Source organism: Ziziphus jujuba, chromosome 2 (assembly GCF_031755915.1).
Source record: "Ziziphus jujuba cultivar Dongzao chromosome 2, ASM3175591v1".
Classification (NCBI taxonomy): Eukaryota; Viridiplantae; Streptophyta; class Magnoliopsida; order Rosales; family Rhamnaceae; genus Ziziphus; species Ziziphus jujuba.
This window is the reverse complement of record NC_083380.1, coordinates 4,801,980-4,826,813: the sequence shown is the minus strand read 5'-3', so window position 1 is coordinate 4,826,813 and position 24,834 is coordinate 4,801,980. Positions and strand designations below refer to the sequence as shown.

Genomic DNA, 24,834 nt, shown 5'->3' with positions numbered 1-24,834 from the left:
GGATATATTCTTCCTAGTTTTGGTATCCTGTGCATAGTTTCCACAGATACCAGAATTCAAGATTGTTTCTCCTGAACCCCCCGGAAGCTGGCTCCTAGAAAGTGCGGTTTTCCCCTCGAGGTGGGGGGTTGGGATCTGAGCCTCCCTTATTAGAAACAGGATCAAATAATTAAGGTCTACCACTTGCTTATATTTACCTCCCCATTGAACAATGAAATAAAATATAATAACAAAATCAAATATTTAAATCATCTTAGAATTTAGACTTGCAAGTCCATTTCCTTGTGTCAAATGTCATCTGAAGCCTGTTCCTTTTTTTTTTTTTTTTTTTGGGGGGGGGGGGGGGGGGGGGGGAGGGATTTGAGAAAAGCTTTTACAAATGGCAAAGTAATATACAAACAAGAATACTATAGTTTTATTAAGTATTTAATACATGTATTCATAAAAAAGAAAATGTATTTAGTACATGTGAATATATATATATATATATATTTTGGCAACATCTAATGGATCAAAAAGTTGTTGCTAAATTAAATAAATAACGAGTTTGAGCTTGAGAGAATCATATGAATGCCTCCACAAGACTTTTATTCAACTAGAATTGTTCAGGCTGCTGCTATGCACTCTCCATGAGAACTACGATATGCTACTTGACTACTCAACTTAGTAAGCAACAATGTCACAGTCAAAGCAAGCATCACAGAGCCAACAGCAGCATAGAGCAAATAGGCTGCAAACAAAGATTGACACAACAAAAATGTTAAAACAAAATTGCTTCTAGTTTATGTGCATCTTCAATAAAATTAAAAAAATTTGCTTTTAATATGTTAGGTTTTTATAATATTATTTACCATCCTTCAATAAAACCTCTGTCTCCTTTCTTTTTTGTCTGCACACAACATCTTTTCCTTTTCTCTGTTTTTGTTGTTTTCAGTAAACAGAACACAAGCCAAGTAAATCAACAAAAAGAAATTAAAAAAAAATTAAAATTTGTGAGAAAATTAGAACAACTTTTGAAATAGAGAGAGACGGAAAAACCTGTTTTAGGGGGCTTCCTTCTGCATGCATTTTGTGTTGCTGAATTTTGTTCTGCATCTGAGGCCATTATCAAAGAGTTCCTCAAGAAAGACTTAAGCTAGTTATTGCGTATATAATTCAGTATTTCTATAGATTTTTGAGAAGTGGAAAAAGCTTGCTTTGCCTTGCTGATTGATGCTGTACTATATATTGTTGCATTTATTATATTTTATTTTTAACTTTTCTCCAACTTTCTTCGAATCAGAACCTAATCTTTAATAAATTTCAATTAGATTAGAAATCACTAGAAAAAATAAAGCTATATCCTTTTTATTTCATCAATAATCTAAAGAATCTTATGGCTGGAAGTGTCAACTCAGAATATATGGTAAGGATTTATATGATACTGAAAATTTAAAAAAAAAAAAAAATTGCATGAGAAAGAGTTATATTCCTTTGTAAAAGGAATAAATGTTTGGGAAAGTAAATGTGAAACTCAATGTGAAGAGTCAAAGATTTGAATATGAGACTGATCAACTTTTTAAATTGGAATATATACTTGATCTTTTTATTAGTCCAAATATACATTAATTAGTAGGTAACCTTTTTTTATTCTTTTTCTTTTGGTACAACAGCATTTTATTTGAAAAGGAAAGGAATATTAGGAATATTATACACTTTAGAATATATAACAAAAATTGAAAAGTAAAGTACTTGGACTTGAGAAAAAAAGATTTAGATACAACAAAATACAAAAAGGTTTAATATTCTTTTCTCTGTTTGAGAAATAGGATTTTTCTTTTAAAAAATATACTGCGTTTGAGCTAGACCTGGCAATTTGGATCATGACACGGTGACACGACTCGAAAACGATACGGAATAAATGGGTTTGGGTTTATTATAAATGGATTCGGGTTATAATTGGGTCAACCCGTTTAACACGATTATTAATCGTGTCATTTTCGGGTTGATCTGTTTAACTCGAAATTGACCCGTTACGACCCATTTATTAAACGTGTCAGTTTCAACCCGACACGATTATATACCTATTACAACCCATTTAAATTTAATTTTAAATTAATATTTTATCACTAATATAATATTTAATAATTAAAAAATATTATAAATTAAAAATATTATAAAAATAATTTTCTATTACTAATTTTTTAAAAACAAAAAATACATCTTTAATAAAACAAAAACATAAAAATTAAAAAAAAATAAAAAAAAATTTCGGGTTAATAGGTTAATTTTCGGATTAACGGGTTAATAGGTTAGTTTTCGGGTTAATAGGTTAATTTCAGGTTAACGGGTTAATAGGTCAACACGACCTGTTAAAATAATCGTGTTAAACGGGTCGTGTCGTGTTGACCTGTTTATAAACAGGTCGGGTTAGTATTTTAGGTACCTGACACGATTAATAAATGGGTCGTGTTCGGATTAGATATTTTTGACACGATTATTAAACGGGTTGACACGAGCACGACCCACCAACCCGAATTATCAGGTATAGTTTGAGCCATTTTTGTCGGTTTTAAAGAATTATTATAATAAAGGGTATTTTTGACTTTTCAAATGATATGATATCTATTTTCCACTAAAATCCCCTCTCCGTTACTTTATTTTCCTACCAAGCAAACAGTACCTCTAAACCCTAAACCCCTGTACTCGCTGTCGCAAATCTACAAAGATCCTAAACCCAGAACTTATAAGCTTTCTCAATTTTCATTCTCTTTTCTGGGCGAGCAAGCATGTTGCGAAGAAATATTCGACTGAGAAGAGAATACTTGTACAGGAAAAGCTTAGAAGGAAAGGAAAAATTGCTGTACGAGAAGAAGCGCAAAATTAGAGAAATACTAGAAGGTCCTATATCGATCCTATATTCATATTCGCAAACCTAAATTTTATTTTTTTATGTTTATTTTCAAATTTTCCTTCGGTCAATTTCAATTTTGTTCTTCCCCCCCCCCCCCCCCCCTGCAGAGGGAAAACCGATTCCCACTGAGCTTCGGAACGAGGAAGCCGCTTTGCGCCATCAAATCGATCTGGAAGATGAAAATACTGCCGGTAATGGGCTTCTGAGCATTCTCGATTATTTGCATTTTTTTAATAAAATTTTAAAATTTTTTTATTAATTTTTTTAAAGTTGGGAACTTTACCAAACTGACTAAACTTAGTAGCTTCTTTCAGTTTCTTTTTTCGTTTCCTAAATTTTATTTGTCCCATGTATAATAATTTTGATATGTAAACACAAGTCTACGTCATTGGTGGAATTCTTTTTTAACAACCTTCTGTCCTGGGTTTTGTTGTATTATAGTACCAAGAACACATATAGATGATGAGTATGCAAAGGCATCAGAGGGAGATCCCAAAATTTTGCTAACCACATCCAGAAATCCAAGTGCTCCACTAATACAATTTACTAAGGTTCTTTTTTAGTCCTGTTATAGTTTTTTGTTTATGTTACGCGTAGTTAGTTTTTTGTTTGTGTTACGCGTAGTTGACTTTGATAATCAATTGTGACTTAAATGGCAATAGCGTTGTTCTTGCAGGAACTGAAATATGTCTTTCCTAATGCACAACAAATGAATCGTGGTGGACAGGTTAGTGGGTGGTGAATGCTTTTCCCACTTTTTCTGATTTAAGTTATTTCATCTGGTTGTACTTTAACACTAACTGCTCTGTGAGCCATCTACATTGAGATAAGAATGACTAAAGAAGTTAGTGTTTTGGACAGCATATTGTATCAAAGGATATGCCAACATGGTTGTAAAGGTTTATAAATTCTTTCTTTGTGATAAAATGGCTTTTTTCTTGAAATGTCAGGGATGCTATAACCTAGTGGTGGTGAAATTAAATTAGTTGGTGTTTTTGGCAAGATATTATTGTTTGTAATGTTTTGGTTATGGTTTTATTTATTTATTTATTTATTTTTAAATGTTTTATTTACATTATGGAAATTTGTTTTCTTCTACAGGTTATTTCTGAAATTATTGAAACTTGCCGTGCTCATGATTTTACTGATGTTGTGTTGGTTCATGAACATCGTGGTGTACCAGATGGTTTAATTATTAGCCATCTGCCTTTCGGTCCAACTGCTTATTTTCAATTGCTAAATGTGGTAAGTATTTAATCAGTTTAAGCTGGCTCTTTTTTTTTTTTTTTTTTTTTTTTTTTTTTTTTTTTCTCCTTATTTCTTAGGGGCATTGATATGGTACTAATGGTTTACTTGCAGGTTACGAGACACGATATCAAGGACAAGGAAACCATTGGAACAATGCCTCAAGCTTACCCACATTTGATTATCAACAATTTCACAACCAAGATGGTATTGTGACTTTGTTGGAGATTTTTTTATTGCCAGCATTGCTTATTGAAGATTGATAAATTGTAATGCAAGAGAATTTCTTTGAGATAATAGTTTATTAGCATCAAAATTGGTTAACAACTTATTCAAAGTGGCTATGAAGTATATGAAAGGCAGTTTGTCTGATTTCATTGTTAGAAACATAATGATACATAATGATATTTAAACTTGGTTGAGTTCAGCTGACGCAACTATCTGCATACCTGACCTATCCAAAGAATAATAGAAATGAGTGAATAAGCATTCCATTCTCTATCTCACGCTGTTCTCATGGGATGTAGATTGTGATGTACTTTTGAAAAAATTTTCTATTATGAATGTTAATTAATTCTTGTCATCTAGTTACTTGAGTATTTATTTTTAGTTTATTGTTTTTATTTTCTACAGCCTGGTGAAAGGATAGCAACTATTCTGAAGCATCTTTTCCCTGTGCCAAAGCCAGATACAAAACGCATAATTACTTTTGCTAATCAGTCTGACTATATTTCATTCAGGTTGGTACGGTGTCACTATGTTGGATGCTTGTCTTTGTTGTTATTTGGTGGTATTAAAAATAATAATCAGCGTGAGAATAGGGTTACATGAAGAACAACATCTAATTGTGTCTGGAAGTGAAATTATCCATTATCAATTTTTTATTGAACAGACATCATATTTATGAGAAACGTGGAGGTGAGAAATCCATTGAGCTGAAGGAGATAGGTCCTCGGTTTGAGTTGCGGCTTTTTCAGGTAGCTTTCTAATTTACCATTTAGTTCATTTTCTAGTATAAAGAAACCGTGGTTATATATTGATGAGAAGAGTAGTCATTTAGATTTGTATTAATATTAGATGATGACTAATGGTCTATATTTTTGTGTTTTGGTGCTGAAGATAAAGTTGGGAACAATGGATCAAAGTGAAGCACGGACTGAATGGGCCCTCAGACCATACATGAACACTTCCAAAAAAAGAAACTTCATTGGGGAATGAGAAGAGAGCCTTAAATCACTTTCAGCTCCATTTTTGCCTTGTATGCTAGTTATGGTTTTTTGTCTAGCAATTTGTTCAACACCATCTTCAAATTGTTGTTATAATTTTGCTTTATTAATTTCTTGGTAATTTTGTCCACTTCTCCAGGTTGAATATCTTTTTCATTAGTAATGAGGGATCTTGTATCTAGGCTGCTCTTTTTACCAGCCAGAGCAACGTATGCACCTTTAGTCCTTTACCTATAATGCTACAAGCAGTGCTATGTATGGAAAAAGTAAAATTAAATAGAGAAATGATGAGTTCAATAAGATCACATATTTGTTAATTTTCTTTTAAAATTGTTATAAATCAAGTAAAAATGAATGAATTATTTGTAATTAAAAAGAAAATGTTTACTTTTGTTCATTGGACAAAACACGTTTGTCTTCGCATCATTGAGAGGGCACATAAATCGGAAAAAGTTTCCGCATAAAATACATCAACGTATGCCCAGAATAGTTGAATATTTTTTCATAAGAAAGAATGGTTGAAAATTTTACAATTTTTGTATACTATTTCAATAATGCCAACCTAATATTGTGACGCTGGGACCCAGTTGGATATGACAATACAAAGCAATGCTGTCTTGAGTTACACACAAAGTAATAATAATCTCTCTCCCTACCAAAACGTTTAGAGTTTCCTTTCGTCGTTCAAGTCCCTTTTCTGAATGCCAAACCATAACCATAACCATGGCTGCCCGAGTGGTTGGTGGAGCTTTCCTTTCTGGTTCTCTTCAGGTTCTGTTTGACAAGACAGCTCGTCGAGAGGTTGTTGACTTTGTATGGGGGAAGAAACTTGATAACAGGCTGCTCGAGAAGTTGAAGTTCATGTTATTGTCAGTGGAGTTCTGAATGATGTTTAGAAGAAGCAACTCACTGACTCAAATGTGAGGACATGGCTTGATGAGCTCAAAACACGCAGTCCACAATGCAGTGGACTTGGTGTACAAGATCGACACCAAAGCTTTGCGATGCTAGATTGAACATCAATCTGGAAGCAGCAAATTTGAGGTACTCAACTTCTAATCTAGATTCACTGTTAAGAAATTTGAAAGAAGGACAGCTGAGATCCTTGGCACACTAAAATTTATTGTGGAACAAAAAGTTTACCTTGGTTTGAAATAAGGTGTTGAAAATACATCTTCACCACCTAGACCAGTACTTACAACCTTCGGAAGAAGAATCTGGTATTTTTGGTCGGGATGCTGACGGGGAGGCTATCATTGAGTTATTGTTCCTCGATGATAATCTAGGTGGTAACTAGATATCTGTAATTCCCATTGTCCGCATGGGTGGGATTGGAAAGACCACCCTTGCTCAGCTCAATTACAGTGATTCTGAATGAAGAACTTTGACATCATAGCATGGATTACAGTATCCGATCACTTTGATGTTTTCAGTTTAACAAAATCAAATTTTGAAACAGTGTAAAATCAAATTTTGAAACAGTCACTTTACAACCATGCTTTGTTGATTGGTAGAGCAACTTGGATGAATATTGCTGAGGCTGCAGAACGTACCCGCACAACCATGCAATTTCTCATTGTCTAACAAATATATATATATATATATATATATTTTTTTTTGGTCCTCATAGTTTCTTTATATGCTTGGCATTGCCAATCTCTAAATGCTATTCAAGTTACATTAAATATGCAGTGGTTAATTACTTTATTAAGATTATGTTTGGGTTTATTATATGACCTAAGCTTGTGGTTTAGCATAGGAAGGTGAGTTAATAGACCACTGGTAAGGTAAAATTGCAGTTGGAGTCTTTTTGAGTTCGATATTGGGATACTGTATAAACGAGTGTACAACATACCTTCTGAAAGTTTCTTAGTGCCTTGTAATTCTGGAATAATTCTTAGTATACCCTTAGCTCAACAAGGTCAAAGCTAGCTAGTTTACATAAACAGGATGGAAAATATATAGATATATATATATATATATATATATATATCTTTGTTGTTAGTTTACTTAACCAACAAGCATGTATTGTTTCAGTTGTCAGACATCTTTTATTCGGTGCCCTCAAAATTAAACCTCAAAAACTTTAATTCAGCCCAAAAAATAATTAAAAAAAGAAGCATCTAGGTGGCGTTGACTTGGAAGGAAAAATTCACCTTATTTATATATTTCGGCTTCTTGTGCTGAAAGCATGCGCACATGAAAGAGATTAAAAAATAAATAATAAGTTTCTCAATACCCAGAAGGCATTGACAAAGATACAAACCATCTTCCATCTTCCTCTGACTTTGCATTTCAAACATAACCAAAACTCTCTCTTTTTTCAGCTACAAACAGCTTTCCTTCATCTTTTCCAAACTCTCCCTTTTCCCAAATTACGAACAATGGCTGCTGAACTGATTGGTGGAGCTTTCCTCTCTGCTTCTCTTGAGCTGCTATTTGAAAGGATGGTTTCTCAGCAGGTCCTCAACTTCGTTCGTGGAAACAAACTGCTGGACGATGGGCTTCTCAAATTGAAGATGATGCTAATGTTGTCAGTTAACAATGGAGTTCTGAATGACGCTGAAAAGAAGCAGATTACAGACCCAGCAGTGAGGAAATGGCTTGGTGAGCTCAAAGAAGCAATCTACAATGCAGAGGACTTGGTGTTTAATATTAGCACCGAATCTTTACGATGCGAGATTGAAGATCAATCTAAAAGCATCAAATTCCAGGTACTCAACTTCTTCTCATCTACATTTTCTGTTAAGAAACTAGAAAATGAGAGAGTGGAGAGCCCTGTTAAGAAAATGGAACATAAGCTAGTGGAGATCCTTGATTTTCTTGAATATATTGTGAAAAAAAAGGGTCAACTTGGTTTGAAAGAAGGAGTTGAAAATAGATCTTCACCTAGACTAGGATTACTACCACCTTTGGAAGAACAATCTGATGGTATTTTTGGTAGGGAGGCCGACAAAGAGGCTATTGTTAGGTTACTGCTATCAGATGACGATGTGGGTGGTAATGGGATTTGTGTAATTCCCATTGTTGGCATTGGTGGGATTGGCAAAACCACCCTTGCTCGGCTCGTTTACAATGATGTCAGAGTGATTGAGAATTTTGATATCAAAGCGTGGATTACAGTGTCCAATGAATTTGATGTTTTCACAATTGCACAAGCAGTTTTGGGAGAATTCACTGCAAAATATGATAGCATGTACCCATGTAAACTTCAACATAGATTGAAGAAGGTTCTGGAAAGGAAAAATTTTTTCTTTGTTCTTGATGACGTTTGGAATGAGGATTGTGATTTCTGGTATTCACTGAAGAGCATATGTGAATTTGCAGCAAATGGAAGTAAGATTCTAGTGACAACACGCAGTGAAAGTATTGGATCCATGATGGGTAATGTTCCAAGTTATTATCTGCAAAGCATATCAGATGAAGACGGTTGGACGTTGTTTGCAAGACATGTCTACAATAATGTAGAGCCAAGTGGATATTCGGATTTGGAAGCAATTGGTAAGCAAATTATTGAGAAATGTCAAGGTGTTCCTTTATCAATAAAACTACTTGGTGGTCTTTTACGTTCAGAGCTCAATCTCGAGGAATGGGAAAAAATACTAAAACATGACATTTGGGAGTTGCTTGATGAAAAGGAGCATGGCATTCCTCCAGCTCTATGGTTGAGCTATTATTGTTTGCCTCCCCATCTAAAACCATGCTTTGCTTACTGCTCAGTTTTTCCCAAAGCTTATGAATTTAGAAAAGAAAAAGAAGCTTGCGGATTTAAGAAAGAAGATTTGATTTTATTGTGGATGGCTGAAGGTCTTTTACAACCCCAGAAAAATAAAGTGCTTGAAGAAGTTGGGGAGGAGTACTTCAATGATCTGCTGTCAAGGTCATTCTTTCATCAGAGTAAATGTAGTTTTACCATGCACAAGCTTGTAACTGATTTGGCTAGCTTTGTTTCTGGAGAATTTAGTTTGAGGTTGGATGACAACGACTCAAAAGTTCTTACTTGTAAAGCTCGTCATTTGTCATGTATGGCATATAACCGTCGTATCAAAGAATTTGAGGCTTTCTATGAAAATAAGTTGTTGCGCAGTTTGCTAGTAGAAACATGGTCATACGGAATAATCGTGGCAGAACTTGAGAAATTGCAAACAATGCAATGCTTACGAGTGCTCTGTATCCGTAAATTTTTAATCTCAAAGTTGCCTGATTCCATTGGAAATTTGAAGCTTCTAAGGTATTTGGATCTGTCTTTCAGTGAAATCGAAGAAATACCAGAAACAATTGGCAGTTTGTACAACTTGCAGACACTATTGTTGAGTGCTTGTGCACATCTTCGAGGCTTGCCCGATTCAATTGGCAATCTAAAGCATCTGAGGTACTTGGACCTATCTTATAATCTATTTTGTTGGATACCTGAAACAATATGCAACTTATATGATTTGCGTGGACTGTCATTGCGTGAGTGTAAATGTCTTGTGTTTTTACCAACCAATATGGCAAGGCTGACCAACTTGCGTCACCTTGACCTTACACATACACGTTTAATCGAAATGCCACCACAAATGTCTAACTTGAAATATCTACAGAAGTTAGGCCATTTTGTTGTTGGAAAAAATCGTGGATCTAATCTTAAAGAGTTAGGTAAGCTTCAAGATTTATGTGGTGATCTTTGGATAACAAGTCTGCAGAATGTTTTGGATTTTGATGATGTCTCAGAGGCCATTTTAAAGGATAAAAAATGGATTACTGAGCTAGGTTTAAGGTGGGAAGATGGTAAAGATGAATCAGAAAAAGCACGAGAGGTGCTTGACAAACTTCAACCTCACACAAATCTAGAGGAACTATCTATTATAAATTACAAAGGTACAAGTTTTCCAACTTGGGTAGGAAATCATTCATTTTGTGGTATGGTAACAGTAAATCTAATTAATTGTAAATATTGTTATTGTTTGCCACCACTTGGACAACTGCCCTGTCTCAAAAAGCTTGATGTTCAAGGATTTGATATGTTGGAGAAAATAGGTTATGAATTTTATTCTGATGGTTCCTCTTCAATCTTTAAACCATTCAAGTCCTTAGAAACTTTAAAGTTCTCAGATATGCCACGGTGGAATGAGTGGTCAGTGATGGGAGGTGACCATGAAGGTGAAGTCTTCTCTCAACTTAGATTGCTTGAATTAAGGAATTGCCCAAAGTTAAGTGCAGCCTGCTTACCTGATTATCTTCCTTCCATGAACACTCTTCAAATCTTAATTTACCGGTAGCTGCTTCATTCCAAAGCGCTCAACTTCTTTGGCTAGGCCTACCCGCTTCTGTATCTCTTTTGGACATTGATGACTGTCGATTATTAAAATAACTGTGGCAGAGAGAGACGGGAAGATTGCTCCTAGATTGCTTACATCTCTTGTCTACTTGCTGATGATGAATATATAAAATGAGTATTCTGCAAATGTGGGATTTCTTTTCTCTGTGATATCTCCAAGTTCATCCGGGTATGTATTTTATTTTATTTTTTTCACTCTTTAGAATCCATTTTGTCTCAGCTGGTATAGAATGAACAAAGAAGAATGAGTACTGTTGTATCTTCTAGAAATCTATTTTTTATGTGGTAATTCTGTTGCATTCTTTTAGCACAGCTCTTGTACTCTGTTTCCTCCTATTCCTCATAATAAAACCTAATGCATTTCCATAGGTATGCCTTGGCGTTAAAAAGCAGGCTGTCAGTAAAAAGTTTTTGACAAAAAGGAGCTACAATGGGATTGTCTGTTTGTGATTTCTTGTGCTGGGTTTCTCTCTCTCGCCACTAGATATGGCAACATTCTGGTATGTTTCTACTGCTTTGGATGATGACTTGATTTGAAGATACATGAACTCTGTTTGCTGATATAAAATTTGTTTTTTTTTTTTTTTTTTTTTTTTTTTTTTTTGGTGGTAGAAATTCCAAAATGTTGTACAAGGCTCTAATCTCTTCGTTTCTTGGGTCCATTGCATAGCTGCTTGAGTTTCCTAATTTCAATGAATATCTTAACAATACTCATCTTACTTGTTTCTTAAAGGCTTTGTTGTCCTCTATTACAAATTTATGTTCCATTTTTACTTTCTATTCTTTCTCTCTCTCCAATGATGGAAACATATTTGTGTTCCTAGATTCCAAACTTGAAAGGTTTCCAGACTTGTTTTTTCTGGGTTTTTTTTCTGTTTGATTTCAAATATAACCTAGCATTTTCTTTTTTCATAAACTTGATAGTGAATTTCCTAGGAAAGTATGAAATATATACAATTTGAAGTTTCTAGAGCATGATCACAATTTCAGGTTTAATCTGAGCTCCACCACATTGCCTGACGGACAGCCTCCATTGCTAGATCATTGATGAAAAGAGAGAGTGATGGGACGATTGACCAATTATTTCTACTGAGTAATGAGCATTGTGAAGAGCTGAAGATGTATTCCTTTTTAACTTTTTCATGGCATAAATTTCACTTTTATCATATTTTGATGAACATTTTTGGTAGCTTAATTAAGAATTTTATAAGGACCACCTTCACCAATAGAAAGTGATTTCTTGTATTTTATTTATTTATTTATTTATTTTTTCCCTTTGGTTGTTGTTGTTGGAATGAAATAACTGGCTTCATACTTTGAAACAATGTAATATTTAGAAAGAGGCATGGAGTCTGATTATTGAATGCACATTCTTTTTGTTTAGCCAGTAAATGGTATGGGGGTGTACCAATACAAGCAATGTTCTTCCTGGAATAAAAATTTTGTTCTGAATTGAAAACAGGTGGTCCTAATGTAACATTGTTTTAGTCACAGCATAAGAAGAAAATTTTAGAAAGCTTGATTTAAGCAGTCTGCTTTTTGACAAAATTGAATTGACAGACCAAAGCTAATCCGATCCACATAATGCTGGGGATTTGTTCAAACTTCAACTTGGTGATTTTACTCGTCAATCTTGCAAGGACTTTTTTTAAATTAAAAAGTGTTTAACAAAGAATAAGGAAAATGACAGTATAACTAAACATTTCAGTTAAATATAGTGTCTTAATTAGCAAAATAAATATATATATATATAAAAAAAAAAAATCAGTAAATACAGAGAGCAAAAACAAAAAAGGTGCAAAGGCTTGAATGTTGGTCCAATATAATGTCATCGAATTTCATTCGGAGCCCAGGGCCCATTTTCTTTACGAAAGTTTGTGATGAGCTATTCCATTGGCCCACTAGCAGTTGATTAAGAAACGATAGGTCGTGGGATGAAGATGGGACGTATATTTATATACATATAGAGAGAGAGAGAGAGAGAGAGAGAATCTGGTATCAATCCGACTGGTGAGTCTTGCTACAGGTTCATCGTCTTCTTCTCCTTCGTTTAAAAGGGTCAGTATAACAAAATTCTCTGGGCAAAGCCTCCTGCATGCAGAAAATACACACCAAGCAAGCATTTGAAATGGCAAGCATGCCCCAGATATGCATGAGACGCAGCGTTTTGGGCAATAAAATTGTGGTCAAGAATTTTAATTTTTGTAGCCGTTAGATATTGGTTGGTCAAAATTAAAACGTTGAGTAAAATTACAAAAAAATTTCATCACATTTTGGGAGTAAAAATGTGATGAAATTTTGTATGATTATTGTATGCATGTTCATATTCTATTTGGTCGGTATAAGATGGCGTAACATTACAAGCGGTCTTGGTCTTAATGTAACTTTGTTTTAGTTACATTCTAATTTCTAAGCAGCAAAATTTTAGGAAATTTGATTTAAGCAATCTGCTTTTTGACAAATTTAAGTGACAGGTCAAAGCTAGAATTCAATTAAATGCTAGGAATTTGTTCAAACTTTAATTTGGTGATTTTAATATTGAATCTTGTAAGGTGGAACAATGATATTATGACAGTATTAAGTGTTTAACTAAACAATTCAGTAAATATATAGTTTAAAAATGAAAAAAACGTGCAAGGGCTTGAATGTTGGTCCAATACAATGGGATTTGGCGTGGTTGAATCTTATTTTGGGCCTTGGGCCCATTTTCCAACTAGAGTGTATGTATATAATGAGCTATTCCATTAGCCCACTAGTAGCTCATTAAGAAACGACTTGTCGTGGGACGAAAAGGAGGATTGGCCCAAGATTGCAAACATTTCACGTGTATTTCTCAACAATGAATCTCTGGATATATACTGTTACATAATTTGAAATCCGCGTGCATGAAGCAGCAAAAAACTACTTCTAAAACAAAAGCTTCAACCTGCACAAGCTAGTCTCATTGAGATGCACATGGTTTTGGTTCTTCACCAGATTAAATAATCCACAGAGCAAGTGTTTGTTAATTTGTATAGAGGGGAAGTTCTTACAGTTTAAAACGAATGCTGCATCTAAAAACATGGTTCTTATCTCTTTTAACAAATGACTGCACAAAAATTTTTTTTGCACAACTATATGTTCTTTTGATTAGTTTATCATAAAATTGCTACAATTATGTCATGTAATATTGATTGACTTCACCAACTTAATTGCTAGAACTAAAGCCTCCCTATCATTTTTCTTCTCAGTTTTTATTTTAATTTCATTTTCTGGGGTACATGTAGAAAGGATTTCTCACATGCATCTTTCCACCCCTATAATCATAAACATGAATTCAGTTAAAGTTACTTTACAATTTTAAAATGAAATTCTAGGTAAATTCTAAATGTACTTTAAATCAGTTTTCCAGCACATAAACCATTTAGGCCATACTTAATAAGTTTTCACCAAACCTTTAATGATGTTTGATGACTTTTCATGGAGCACTAGCACCGTGTGGGCCTTTCAAACGATAAGGCTATATACTTGCAACTTTCTATAGCAGGCCGAAAAAGTGGAACAAAGGAAATGACAAGGTAACCAATAGGAAGCTTCCCACATGATATTAAGAAAACGGTATCCCTAAACAAGCACATATTACATAAAAACTAATGCACCGAATTTCAGACTACTTACGCACAACTCTGTTAATCTGCAATTGAGAACTTCCCTTCCTCTTTACCATGGATACAGATCTGGTGGTTGAAGCTTTTATCTCGGCCTCACTTCAGGTGTTGTTTGGTAGTTTGGCTTCTCAAAAGTTCGTTGACTTCATAAAGAGAAAGAAACTCAATGATAAGCTGCTGTACAAGTTGAAAACTTTGTTGTTGTCTGCTTATACTGTAATCGATGACGCTGAGGAGAAGCAAATCAGGAATCCAGCTGTTAAGCTATGGCTTCATGAGCTCAGAGAAGCTACCTGTGATGCAGAGGACCTGATATACCAAATCAACACTATAGCCTTGCGCTGCGAGTTGGAAGGTGAACATGGAAGCAGCTCAAGTCAGGTACGGAGTATCTTCTTTCCTTGGCTCTCTAGATTTAACAACAAAATAGAACCCAAACTTGAGGAGATTCTTGATAGGCTAGAATATATTGTTCAAAGAAAAGATGTCCTTGATTTGAAAAAAGTTGTTGACAAAAGATCTTCAACGAGATTACCCCCAACTCTAGTAGAAGATTCTGACGTTTATGGAAGGGAAGGTAGCAAAGAGGCCATTGTTAGATTGTTGGTATCAGATGACTTAGGTGGGAATAAGATATCTGTGATTCCCATAGTTGGTATGGGTGGTATTGGCAAGACCACTCTTGCTCAGCTCGTTTACAATGATGCTAGAGTGGTCAACAACTATGATCTCAAGAGATGGATTACTGTTTCAGATGACTTTAATGTTTCTACATTAACAAAAACAATTGTCGAGACAGTAACTTCCCAGACATGCAATGTCAGGGATCCATATCAGCTTCAAGTTAGATTGAAGGAGGTTCTGAAGGGGAAAAAGTTTCTTTTTGTTTTGGACGATGTATGGAATGAGGATTATGATCTTTGGAGTGCATTAAAGAGCCCTTTTGAATCTGGAGTATATGGAAGTAAAATCATTGTGACAACAAGAAATGAAAATATAGCATCCATGATGGGTACAATTCCAAATCATAACGTGGAGCTACTATCAAAGGAAGATTGTTGGTCTATATTTTCAAAACATGCATTTTGTAATGCGGAGCCAAGTGCCCATGCAGATTTAGAAATAATTGGTGGAAAGATTGTTGAAAAGTGCGATGGGCTTCCTTTAGCAGTCAAATCACTTGGTGGTCTCCTGCGCTTTGAATTAGATGCAACGGAATGGGAAAATGTGTTAAACAGTGACATATGGGAGTTGGCTGAAAAAGAAAGTAATATTCTTCCAGCACTATGGTTGAGCTACCGCTATCTTCCCCTACATCTAAAACGTTGTTTTGCCTATTCTTCAATATATCCCAAAGGTTGGAGCTTTACAAAAGAAGAATTGATTTTACTATGGATTGCAGAAGATCTTTTACCACCCCATCAAAGAAAGAGTTTAGAGGAAGTAGGAGATGAATACTTTAACGAGTTAATATCAAGATCGTTGTTCCATCGATATGAAACAAAGATTTCATTGTTTGATGGTGGATATGAAACAAAGTTTTCTATGCATGACCTTATCAACGATCTAGCAAAATTTGTTTCTGGAGAATTATCTTTGCGGCTGGATGACCACTATTCACATGCTCTTGTAGGAAAGACCCGTCATTTGTCATATCGGAGAAGCAAGAGATATGAAAGCAAGAAATTGGAGAATATATATAAAAATAAATGTTTGAGGACTTTCTTACCATTAGGCTATCTGTTTCCAGAAGAAAGGTTCAAAAGGCAACAATTCTTGGTAAATAGTGATGTATTGTCAACAATGCAGTGCTTAAGAGTGCTCTCTGTACCTGAATATTCTACCACAGGGTTGCTTGATTCAATTAGCAATTTGGAACTCCTAAGGTATCTGGATTTATCTAAAACTGCACTTAAAGAGCTACCTGGGACAATTTGTACATTATACAATTTGCAGACATTATTATTGAGAGAATGTGAGGAACTGATTGAGTTGAGTGATTCAATTGGTAATTTGAAGTGTCTAAGGCATTTGGATTTAACTGATACCAAAATTAAAGAGATACCTGACACAGTATGTGGCTTGTACAATTTGCATACACTAATATTGAGCAGATGTTATCGTCTTGAGAGATTACCAAGCAACATAGCAAGTCTAATAAATCTGCGTCATCTTGATCTTGAATATTGTTATGCTTTGGATGCGATGCCACCGCAAATATGTGGCATGAAAAGTTTGCGAACATTAACAGGTTTTGCTGTTGGCAAACAACATGGGTGCTACATTGGAAAATTAGGACAGCTTCTAAATAAAAGCAGAAAGCTTTGTATCACAGGGCTTGAAAATGTTGTTGATGTTAAAGATGTTTTGGAGGTGAATTTAAAGGAGAAAAAGTACATAACTAAATTGAGTTTGCTGGGGAGAAATCAAACCGACGACTCACAGAAATCAAGAGAAATACTTGAAGGGCTGCAACCTCACACAAAAATTGAGAGATTAGAGATTTCTGGTTATGGAGGCACAAGATTCCCAAATTGGGTAGTAGATGGTTCCTTTTCTCATCTAGTACAGCTGATGCTTCGTAATTGTGAAAATTGTTATGAGGTACCAACGCTGGGACACCTACCCAATCTTAAATCCCTTGAAATTGGAGGATTTAATTTAGTGGAGAGAATAGGTGAAGAATTCTATTCAAATGGTTGTCGTTTGACAAAGCCATTTAGATGTTTAGAAACTCTGCGGTTTTCTGGTATGCCAGAGTGGAAGGAGTGGTTATTTGTTGTGGCCGATCAAAATGGAGGCGGAGTTTTTCCTCTTCTTCAGAAACTTTGTTTGTTTAATTGTCCAAAGTTAAAGGCGGAATGCTTACCTGATTATCTTCCATCTTTGACGAAACTTTTTATCGGGAGATGCGAACAACTATTGGGTTCATTTCCAAGGACTCAACAGTTGGACTCCGCAGTTCCACGTCTTCAGGATATGCTGATATGGGATTGTTCAATGGAGTCCATTCAAGATCGGGAACTACCCTCTAATTTAAAACTTCTGTTATTTTTTAATTGCAAAAAGCTGTTTGCACAACCCATGCAATGGAAACTGCAAGGACTCACCTCTCTCACGTCCTTGAATATCGAAGGAAGTGAAGATACGGGGGATTCATTTCCGGAGGAGGAGGGGCTGTTTCCTACCTCTTTGACATTACTTCGAATTTACGATCTTCCTAATCTGAAATCATTAAACGGCAAGGCATTTCGACACCTCACATCCCTAAAAACTCTTTACATTCGCAAGTGCCATCAGCTTCAGGGTTTGCCAGAAGAAGGTCTACCCACTTCTCTATCCAACTTGGAGATCGAAGATTGTCCATTGTTAACTCAACGTTGCCAGAGAGAGACAGGGGAAGATTGGACCAAGATTGCTCACGTCTCTAGTATAGTTGTCGATGATGAAGCTATATAATCACCATTCTGCAAAATGTGTCGTGCAGGTACTTTTAACCTTTTTTTTTTCTCCAAAGAAAGTAGAATAAAAAATCTTCTTTCTTTTATACTCATCAATATTGGTTGATTATGTGTTGATTTGGTAGATAAGGTCACAACTACATCAGACGACCGCCACTCTCGCTTGCAACCACTTTCAAGGTACACTCCTGAGGTTGCTTCTGTCCGGTTGGTCTCATTATTCTAGACTTCTTTTTATCCCTTTTTTTCTCTAACAAAACATTAACTTTTTTCTTTTCTTGAATTCGGAGCTGAGCATTGTACAGTAGAATTTCTTTCTCCTTGTTTTTTGGAAGACATTAAATAAGTTACGCTGATCCATGCAAAGCACTCATTTATTATTATTTTTCAAATTTGGATTTTCATGCTGTTACATATTGACTTTTGCAAGATGAATGAGCGCTACTTGAGTAGTATTTTCTCTTGGCCTTTCTTGCTTTCTATTGTAAAAAGATTATTGAGAAATGACGAAAAATGTTAACTAATTCTTCTCCACAGATTTGTTGCTTGTTTCCTTCCCCAATATTCACTTAAAAAGATTATTTTCTTTTTTTTTTTTTTTCTTTTTTTTTTCCCCAGAAGAATGTGTTAATCTCGTCGCATTTAAGCCGGTGAGTTCAACAACAGAAAAAGGATCAGCAAAAGAGGTTCTCCGGGCTAAAGCCTCATTCAGAAATGGAAAGAAAGCATTTTAAATTGTTGTATGGAAAATGTAATAATTACATGTTACTCTCCAATGTTTTGAGCATGAAAAGTGCTGGGAACATGTGGTCCTGCATGAAGCAGCAGCAGCTGAGCAAAATGGAATCTTCATACCTGCATAAGTCAGCACGTCACTCTCCTGTATGGTTTTTCCAGCAGAATTAAATAATTTGCAAAGCAAGTGTTTATATTCTTCTTTTTTCTTTTTCCTTCTTTTTTTCCTTTGTATAAGGACGAATTTCTTATTTTCAGAAAGAATGTGTCTCTAAAAACGTAGTTTTATATCTTGTCCTGAAAATAAATGTACGAAAAATTGGTATGCAGGCTAGTCTATATGTTCTTCTAATTAGTTTATCATTATATTACTGGAACTTTTTTTTTTTTTTTCTCTTTTTGCTATTTCATTTACCAGGATCATGCATACATCTATCTTTCAACTTATATAATGACAAACTGATATTGCTTCATGAGATACAAAACAATTTTAAATGACAATTCTCATCGAACTCTCTCTCTCGTTTTATTTTTTTTGGTATGATGCTAAAAAATCTTTTGGATTCTGTATAACAATCTGCTGACTTTGTAACACAAACATTTCCCAACAGCCAACCCTTAAGTGCTCGCCTACTCAAGTCGTAGAGGCACTATGGAATCGTGGCCCTCACCAAATGTTATTTGTCTACTACCCACCAATTTCTTAATGGTTTAACTTTTGTTCCCAATCTCAGCCTGAAATTAGAAAATAGAAATAAATAAGCAATGAGGTAATTGATTAAAAGCTTGTCATATGTTGGATGTAACGCCAAAGCTATTGCTGTGAATTTCAGACAACATAGTCAGAAACTCTGTGTTAATCTGCATTGAGAGCTTGCATTCATTTTTGAGAGGAATTAACATGGCTGCACAACTGGTGGCTGGAGCTTTCCTCTCTGCTTCTTTTCAGGTGTTGTTCGAGAGGTTGGCTTCTCAGCAGGCGGTTAACTTCATCCATGGAAAGAAGTTCAATGATGAGCAGCTCAAGAAGTTGAAGATAATGCTGTTGTCTGCTAATACAGTGATCAAAGATGCTGAGGAGAAGCAAATTATCAATCCAGCTTTGAAGCGATGGCTTAATAAGCTCATCTAAGCTTCCTAAGATGCAGAGGACCTCATACACCAAATTGATGCCGAAGCTTTATGATGCAAGATAAAAGGTGAATGCGATAGCAACGCAAATCACGTAAGTAATCTCATGTCAACTGGATTTAACAACATTTTGGAACCCAAACTAGTGGAGATTCTTTATACTAGAATACATTGTTAAACAAAAAGATGTCCTCGGTTTGAAAGAAATTGTTGAGAAAAAATCTGCACAGATTACCACCAGATCTGGTAGAAGATTGTGATGTTTATGGGAGGAAAGCTAACAAAGAAGCCATTGTTAAGTTGTTGGTATCAGATGTTTTAGGTGGGAATAAGATATTGTGATTCCTATAGTTGGCATGGGTGGGATTGGCAAGCTCTCTGCTCGTCTACAATGATGCTAGAGTGTATAACTTTGATGCAAAGCATGGGTTACTGTATCAGATGACTTTGATGTTTTTATTTTAACCAAAACAGTTTTTAAGACAGTGACTTTTCAGACATGCTCTATCTAGGATCCATATCAGCTTCAAGTAAGACTGAATGAGGCTTTAAAAGGGAAAAATGGTTTTTTTTTTTTTTTTTTTTTTGCCCCCGGGGGGCCGGGGGGGTGGGGTGTGTTGTTGTGGTTTGGTTTAGATCATATTTGGAATGAGAATTATGGTTTTTGGAGTGCCTTAAAGAGCCCTTTTGATTCTAGAGCATATGGAACTAAAATCATTTTGACAACAAGGTGTCAAAATATCTCATCTATGAGGGTACTGTTCCAAATTATAACTTAGAGCTGATATCAGAGGAACATTGTCGGTCATTGTTTGCAAACATGCATTTAGTAATATAGAGTCAAGTGCACATCCACATTTAGAAGTAACGGGGGTTTAGATCATATTTGGAATGAGAATTATGGTTTTTGGAGTGCCTTAAAGAGCCCTTTTGATTCTAGAGCATATGGAACTAAAATCATTGTGACAACGAGGTGTCAAAATATCTCATCTATGTGGGTACTGTTCCAAATTATAACTTAGAGCTGATATCAGAGGAACATTGTCGGTCATTGTTTGCAAACATGCATTTAGTAATATAGAGTCAAGTGCACATCCACATTTAGAAGTAACGGGGGTTTAGATCATATTTGGAATGAGAATTATGGTTTTTGGAGTGCCTTAAAGAGCCCTTTTGATTCTAGAGCATATGGAACTAAAATCATTGTGACAACAAGGTGTCAAAATATCTCATCTATGTGGGTACTGTTCCAAATTATAACTTAGAGCTGATATCAGAGGAACATTGTTGGTCATTGTTTGCAAACATGCATTTAGTAATATAGAGTCAAGTGCACATCCACATTTAGAAGTAACGGGTAGGAAAATCATTAAAAGCTGCAAATGTCTTTCATTAGCTGTAAAATCACTTTGTGGTCTCTTGCGATCTGAATTAAATCTGGAGGAATGGGAAAATGTAATAAACAGTAATATATGGGAGTTGGCTGAAAAGGAAACTAATATTCTCCCAGCTTTATGGCTGAGCTACCGTTCTCTACCTTTACATCTAAAGCAGTGTTTTGCCTGTTGTTCCATTTTTCCAAAAGATTATTGGTTGGGAAAAAAAGAACTAGATTGCTTGCAACCCAATAAAAGGAAGAGTTTAGAAGAAACAGGAGATGAGATACTTAAAAAGATTTGATATCAAGATCGTTATTTCATCTTCATGATGAATCAAGGCTTATTATGCATGACCTTGTGAATGATTAGCAAAATTTTTATCAGGAGAATTATTTTCCAGGTTTGATGACAAATTCTCATATGCCATTCTAAGAAAGACTCGTCATGTGTCATATATGACAAGAAAGAGCTATGACAGTAATAAAGTTGAGGCTTTATTTGAAAGTCAGTCTTCTTACCGTTAGGAGATATACAGGGGAGACAAAATGAACAATTCTTGGGCTTTATTTGAAAGTCAGTCTTCTTACCGTTAGGAGATATACGGGGGAGACAAAATGAACAATTCTTGGTAAGCTGCAAAGCATTGCAAACAATGCAATGCTTAAGAGTGCTTTCTCTTTCTGGATTATCCATCATAGGGTTGCTTGATTCAATTAGCAATCTGAAACTCCTAAGGTACCTGGATTTGTCAAATGCAGCCCTTAAGGAGGTACCTGATACATTTTGTACTTTGTACAATTTGCAAACCTTGTTGTTGAGAAAATGTCAAGAACTGACTCAATTGTATATCCAATTGGACACCTGAGCCATCTAAGGTATTTGGACTTATCTTGTACTGGTACGTAATACCCTGTGCAGTTTGTACAATTTGCATACCTTGTTATTGTACAAATGTAGAAAGCTCCAAAGCCTACCAAGCAAAATACGAAGTCTAATAAACGTGGGCCATATTGATATTGAATTTTGCACTGCTTTGGAAAGGATGCAAGAGGAAATATGCGTGATGAAAGATTTGAGAACACTAACTACTTTTGCTGTTGGAAATGATGGAGATTGGTGTAATATGGAAAAATTAGGACAGCTTCAAAACATACATGGAAAATTTTGCATCCCAAGTCTGGAAAGTATTGATGATGTTGGAGATATTAGGAAGGTCGGTTTAAAGGAGAAAAAGTACATTAATGAGTTAAGTTTGATGTGGAACGGTGTATATTAAAGGAGAAAAAGGACATTAATGAGTTAAGTTTGGTGTGGAACGGTGTAAATGATGATTCAAAAAAAGCAAGAGAGATACTTGAAGGCCTCAAACCTCACATAGACCGTTAAACGTTATGGAGGAACAAGATTCCCCAATTGGTTGGATGGTAAGTTCTCTAGTATAATGCAGGTGGATCTTGTTTGTTGTAAAAATTGTTACGAGTTACCTCCTTTCGACAACCACTCTCTCTTAGAATCCTTGATATCGAAGGATTTGATTTACTAGAGAGAATAGGTGATGAATTTTATTCAAATGGTAGCTCAATGAGAAAGCCATTTAGATGTTTAGAAGTTTTTAAGGTTTATAAATATGCTGGAATGGAAGCAGTGGTTATCTGCTGGGGCTGATGAAGGTGAAGGTGGAGTTTTTCCTCATCTTAAGGAACTTTTCCTGATACAGTGTCCAAAGCTAAACATGGGATGGTTACCTGATTGTCTTCCATGTTTACGGAGTCTAACTATACGCAAATTTCCTGAAGTAGATTTATATCCTAAAGAGAGATTGCCCTTAAGTTTAAATACATTTACCAGTTCAAATTCAACAAGCTCTTTGCACAACAAATGAAATGGGACCTGCAAAGACTTACCTATCTTAGATGCTAGGATATCTCTCATAATGATGATATGCTGGATTCATTTCCAGAAGAAGAGCTGCTTCGAAACTTTTTGGTGAATCTTCATTTTTCCCTCCTTACATATCTTAAATCATTAAATGGCAAGTCCTTTCAAGACCTCACTTCCCGTAAATACCTGGGGATTTCCAAATGCAAACAGCTTCAGTGTTTGCCAGAAGGGCTACCATCATCCCTTTGGTTTTTTCATATTGATAAATATCCATTGTTAAATGGACGGTGCCAGAGAGTCACTGGAGAATATTCGACCACGATTGCTCACATTTCTCAAGTACTTCTCGATCGTGAATTTATATTATGAGCATTATGCAAATGTTTGTGTTATCTGATTTCTTTAATTTGTTCCAGGTACCTTTTCTGAATTCTTCTTTGAAATACATGTTGCTAGGGAAAAATACTATAAAGCCATAAACCAAAAAAAGGACAAAGTAATTTTTTTTTCACACATACGTAATCCATGAAGTGGCCCTCTAATCCATTTAGCAGCTCTTACGCCTGTTGAGTTCCTATTCCTTGCAACTATATAGCTATGATTGTTTAACTTTTTGCTTGTAGTATGTTCTAAAAGCCATTTTTCACAACTTTAGATAAATTTTGGTAGATATCAAGTTCCAACTTCCAAGTATCCTCAAATACAGTGACAATGTGGTGGAAGAATTTAGTTATCCATTTATTTCTCTGCCGAGTTCAACAATGCCAAATTTCATTTCTTGCAATATCCAGCTACAATTCCTTGAGAATGTACTGCCTATTCTGCAGTTCATCCTTGTATAATGGAATTATTTCCAGATGCTAAAGAGTATAAATTATATCAATTAAAATTCAGGTAATAAACCCACATCTTGTTAGTCATATGAAAGCAAAGATATTATGTAATTACATACCTGTTTCAAAGATTATGATTTTTTTATGTGCAGGACTTTAAAGTGGATATAAAGAATTAGACAGTCTGGTTACTCCTACTTTCTCTGTAGGTTGAGCAAATCACCCTGTCTTGTACAATGTTTACAAGGGTAAAAATTTTGCAACCTTTTTGCTTTAGCCACAAGATATAGGAATAGATTTTCTTGGGAAAACTGGAATTTCCATCCCAAAGTGATTTGATGGATAACCAAAGAAAATTTTCAATAAATTACAGCTTTTGCTTCAAAGTTTATGATTTTTTATTTATTTATTTTAATTTTTTGCGCTTAAATTTGTTGATTTGTTTCAGTGATTTGTTGATAGGGAGGAATTTTCACTGGAGTTTATCTGAGGAGGGTAAAGTTTGTCTCTGTTAAGCTAAGGACACAACTTCGTAGTCACACAGCTGCCAAGCGCCCAAACTTTTGCAGACCTTTATCCAACTTTCCATAATGAAAGCGGAAACTTTTTTTTACTTTTCTCCAGAGGAATTGTGGCGGGTGATTGATTGGAAGTTGGAAACATTTTATTTTCTTTTTAATAATATTGATAAAAATTTCAAACATCTTGATATAAAAGTTGTTTATTTATTGCTTTCTTGCGTTTGTTTTCCTGTTTGGTTTCTGAAAGAAACTGTGGGAAAATTAGGGTTGGCTTATCGTCATTATATTTCATTTTTATCCAATTTCTCCTTCGATATATATTATATATAATATTTCTTTTTCAATAAAAGTGTTTTGACTGGGTAATTTATAATTATTTGGAGACGTGGCAAATGGCACACAATTCATAAAGAAGGTACGAATTATTATTATTATTATTATTATTTTAAATTTACTTCTTTTTTTGGTTTGGTTTCTGTGAAAAAGAAAACGGTGGGAAAATTTGTGTGAAACCAAACTAGGGTTTTCTTATTCTTATTTTGAATTTTTGAAAATTCAACGG

At 35.0% G+C, this 24,834-nt stretch overlaps 3 protein-coding genes across 14 annotated transcripts; all 3 read left to right on the top strand.

Moving 5' to 3' along the window:
• Positions 1–2,633: 2,633 nt before the first annotated feature.
• Positions 2,634–5,669, top strand: LOC107417889 (uncharacterized). 2 transcript variants are annotated; one of them, XM_016026544.4, is made up of 10 exons: positions 2,634–2,880; positions 3,001–3,084; positions 3,335–3,444; positions 3,570–3,620; positions 3,995–4,138; positions 4,253–4,345; positions 4,772–4,878; positions 5,031–5,115; positions 5,258–5,396; positions 5,504–5,669. In XM_016026544.4, the coding sequence occupies exons 1-9, from the start codon at positions 2,769–2,771 to the stop codon at positions 5,354–5,356; spliced, it is 885 nt and encodes a 294-aa protein (XP_015882030.3). In that variant the 5' UTR covers positions 2,634–2,768; the 3' UTR covers positions 5,357–5,396; positions 5,504–5,669. The 2 variants fall into 2 exon arrangements, with proteins under 2 accessions (XP_015882030.3, XP_015882029.3); XM_016026543.4 differs by lacking the exon at positions 5,504–5,669 and having other exon boundaries at positions 2,635–2,880; positions 5,258–5,494.
• Positions 5,670–5,850: 181 nt separating this feature from the next.
• Positions 5,851–12,182, top strand: LOC107417902 (putative disease resistance RPP13-like protein 1). 7 transcript variants are annotated; one of them, XR_003055956.3, is made up of 4 exons: positions 5,851–6,408; positions 7,692–10,853; positions 11,054–11,184; positions 11,675–12,182. XR_003055956.3 is itself a non-coding variant. In XM_048473166.2 (2 exons), exons 1-2 carry the CDS (start codon positions 7,749–7,751, stop codon positions 10,349–10,351), a joined length of 2,481 nt encoding a protein of 826 aa, XP_048329123.2. In that variant the 5' UTR covers positions 5,851–7,748; the 3' UTR covers positions 10,352–10,478. The 7 variants fall into 7 exon arrangements, 1 of the variants encoding a protein (XP_048329123.2); XR_007240755.2 differs by lacking the exon at positions 5,851–6,408 and having other exon boundaries at positions 7,862–8,078; positions 8,309–10,853; XR_007240754.2 differs by lacking the exon at positions 5,851–6,408 and having other exon boundaries at positions 7,346–10,853; positions 11,078–11,184.
• A 2,067-nt stretch (positions 12,183–14,249) lies between these two features.
• Positions 14,250–18,898, top strand: LOC107417749 (putative disease resistance RPP13-like protein 1). 5 transcript variants are annotated; one of them, XM_025074002.3, is made up of 3 exons: positions 14,250–17,818; positions 17,923–17,972; positions 18,414–18,898. In XM_025074002.3, the coding sequence occupies exon 1, from the start codon at positions 14,389–14,391 to the stop codon at positions 17,788–17,790; it is 3,402 nt and encodes a 1,133-aa protein (XP_024929770.3). In that variant the 5' UTR covers positions 14,250–14,388; the 3' UTR covers positions 17,791–17,818; positions 17,923–17,972; positions 18,414–18,898. The 5 variants fall into 5 exon arrangements, with proteins under 5 accessions (XP_024929770.3, XP_015881873.3, XP_015881871.3 ...); XM_016026387.4 differs by having other exon boundaries at positions 18,411–18,898; XM_016026385.4 differs by having other exon boundaries at positions 14,252–17,818; positions 17,918–17,972.
• Positions 18,899–24,834: the final 5,936 nt, after the last annotated feature.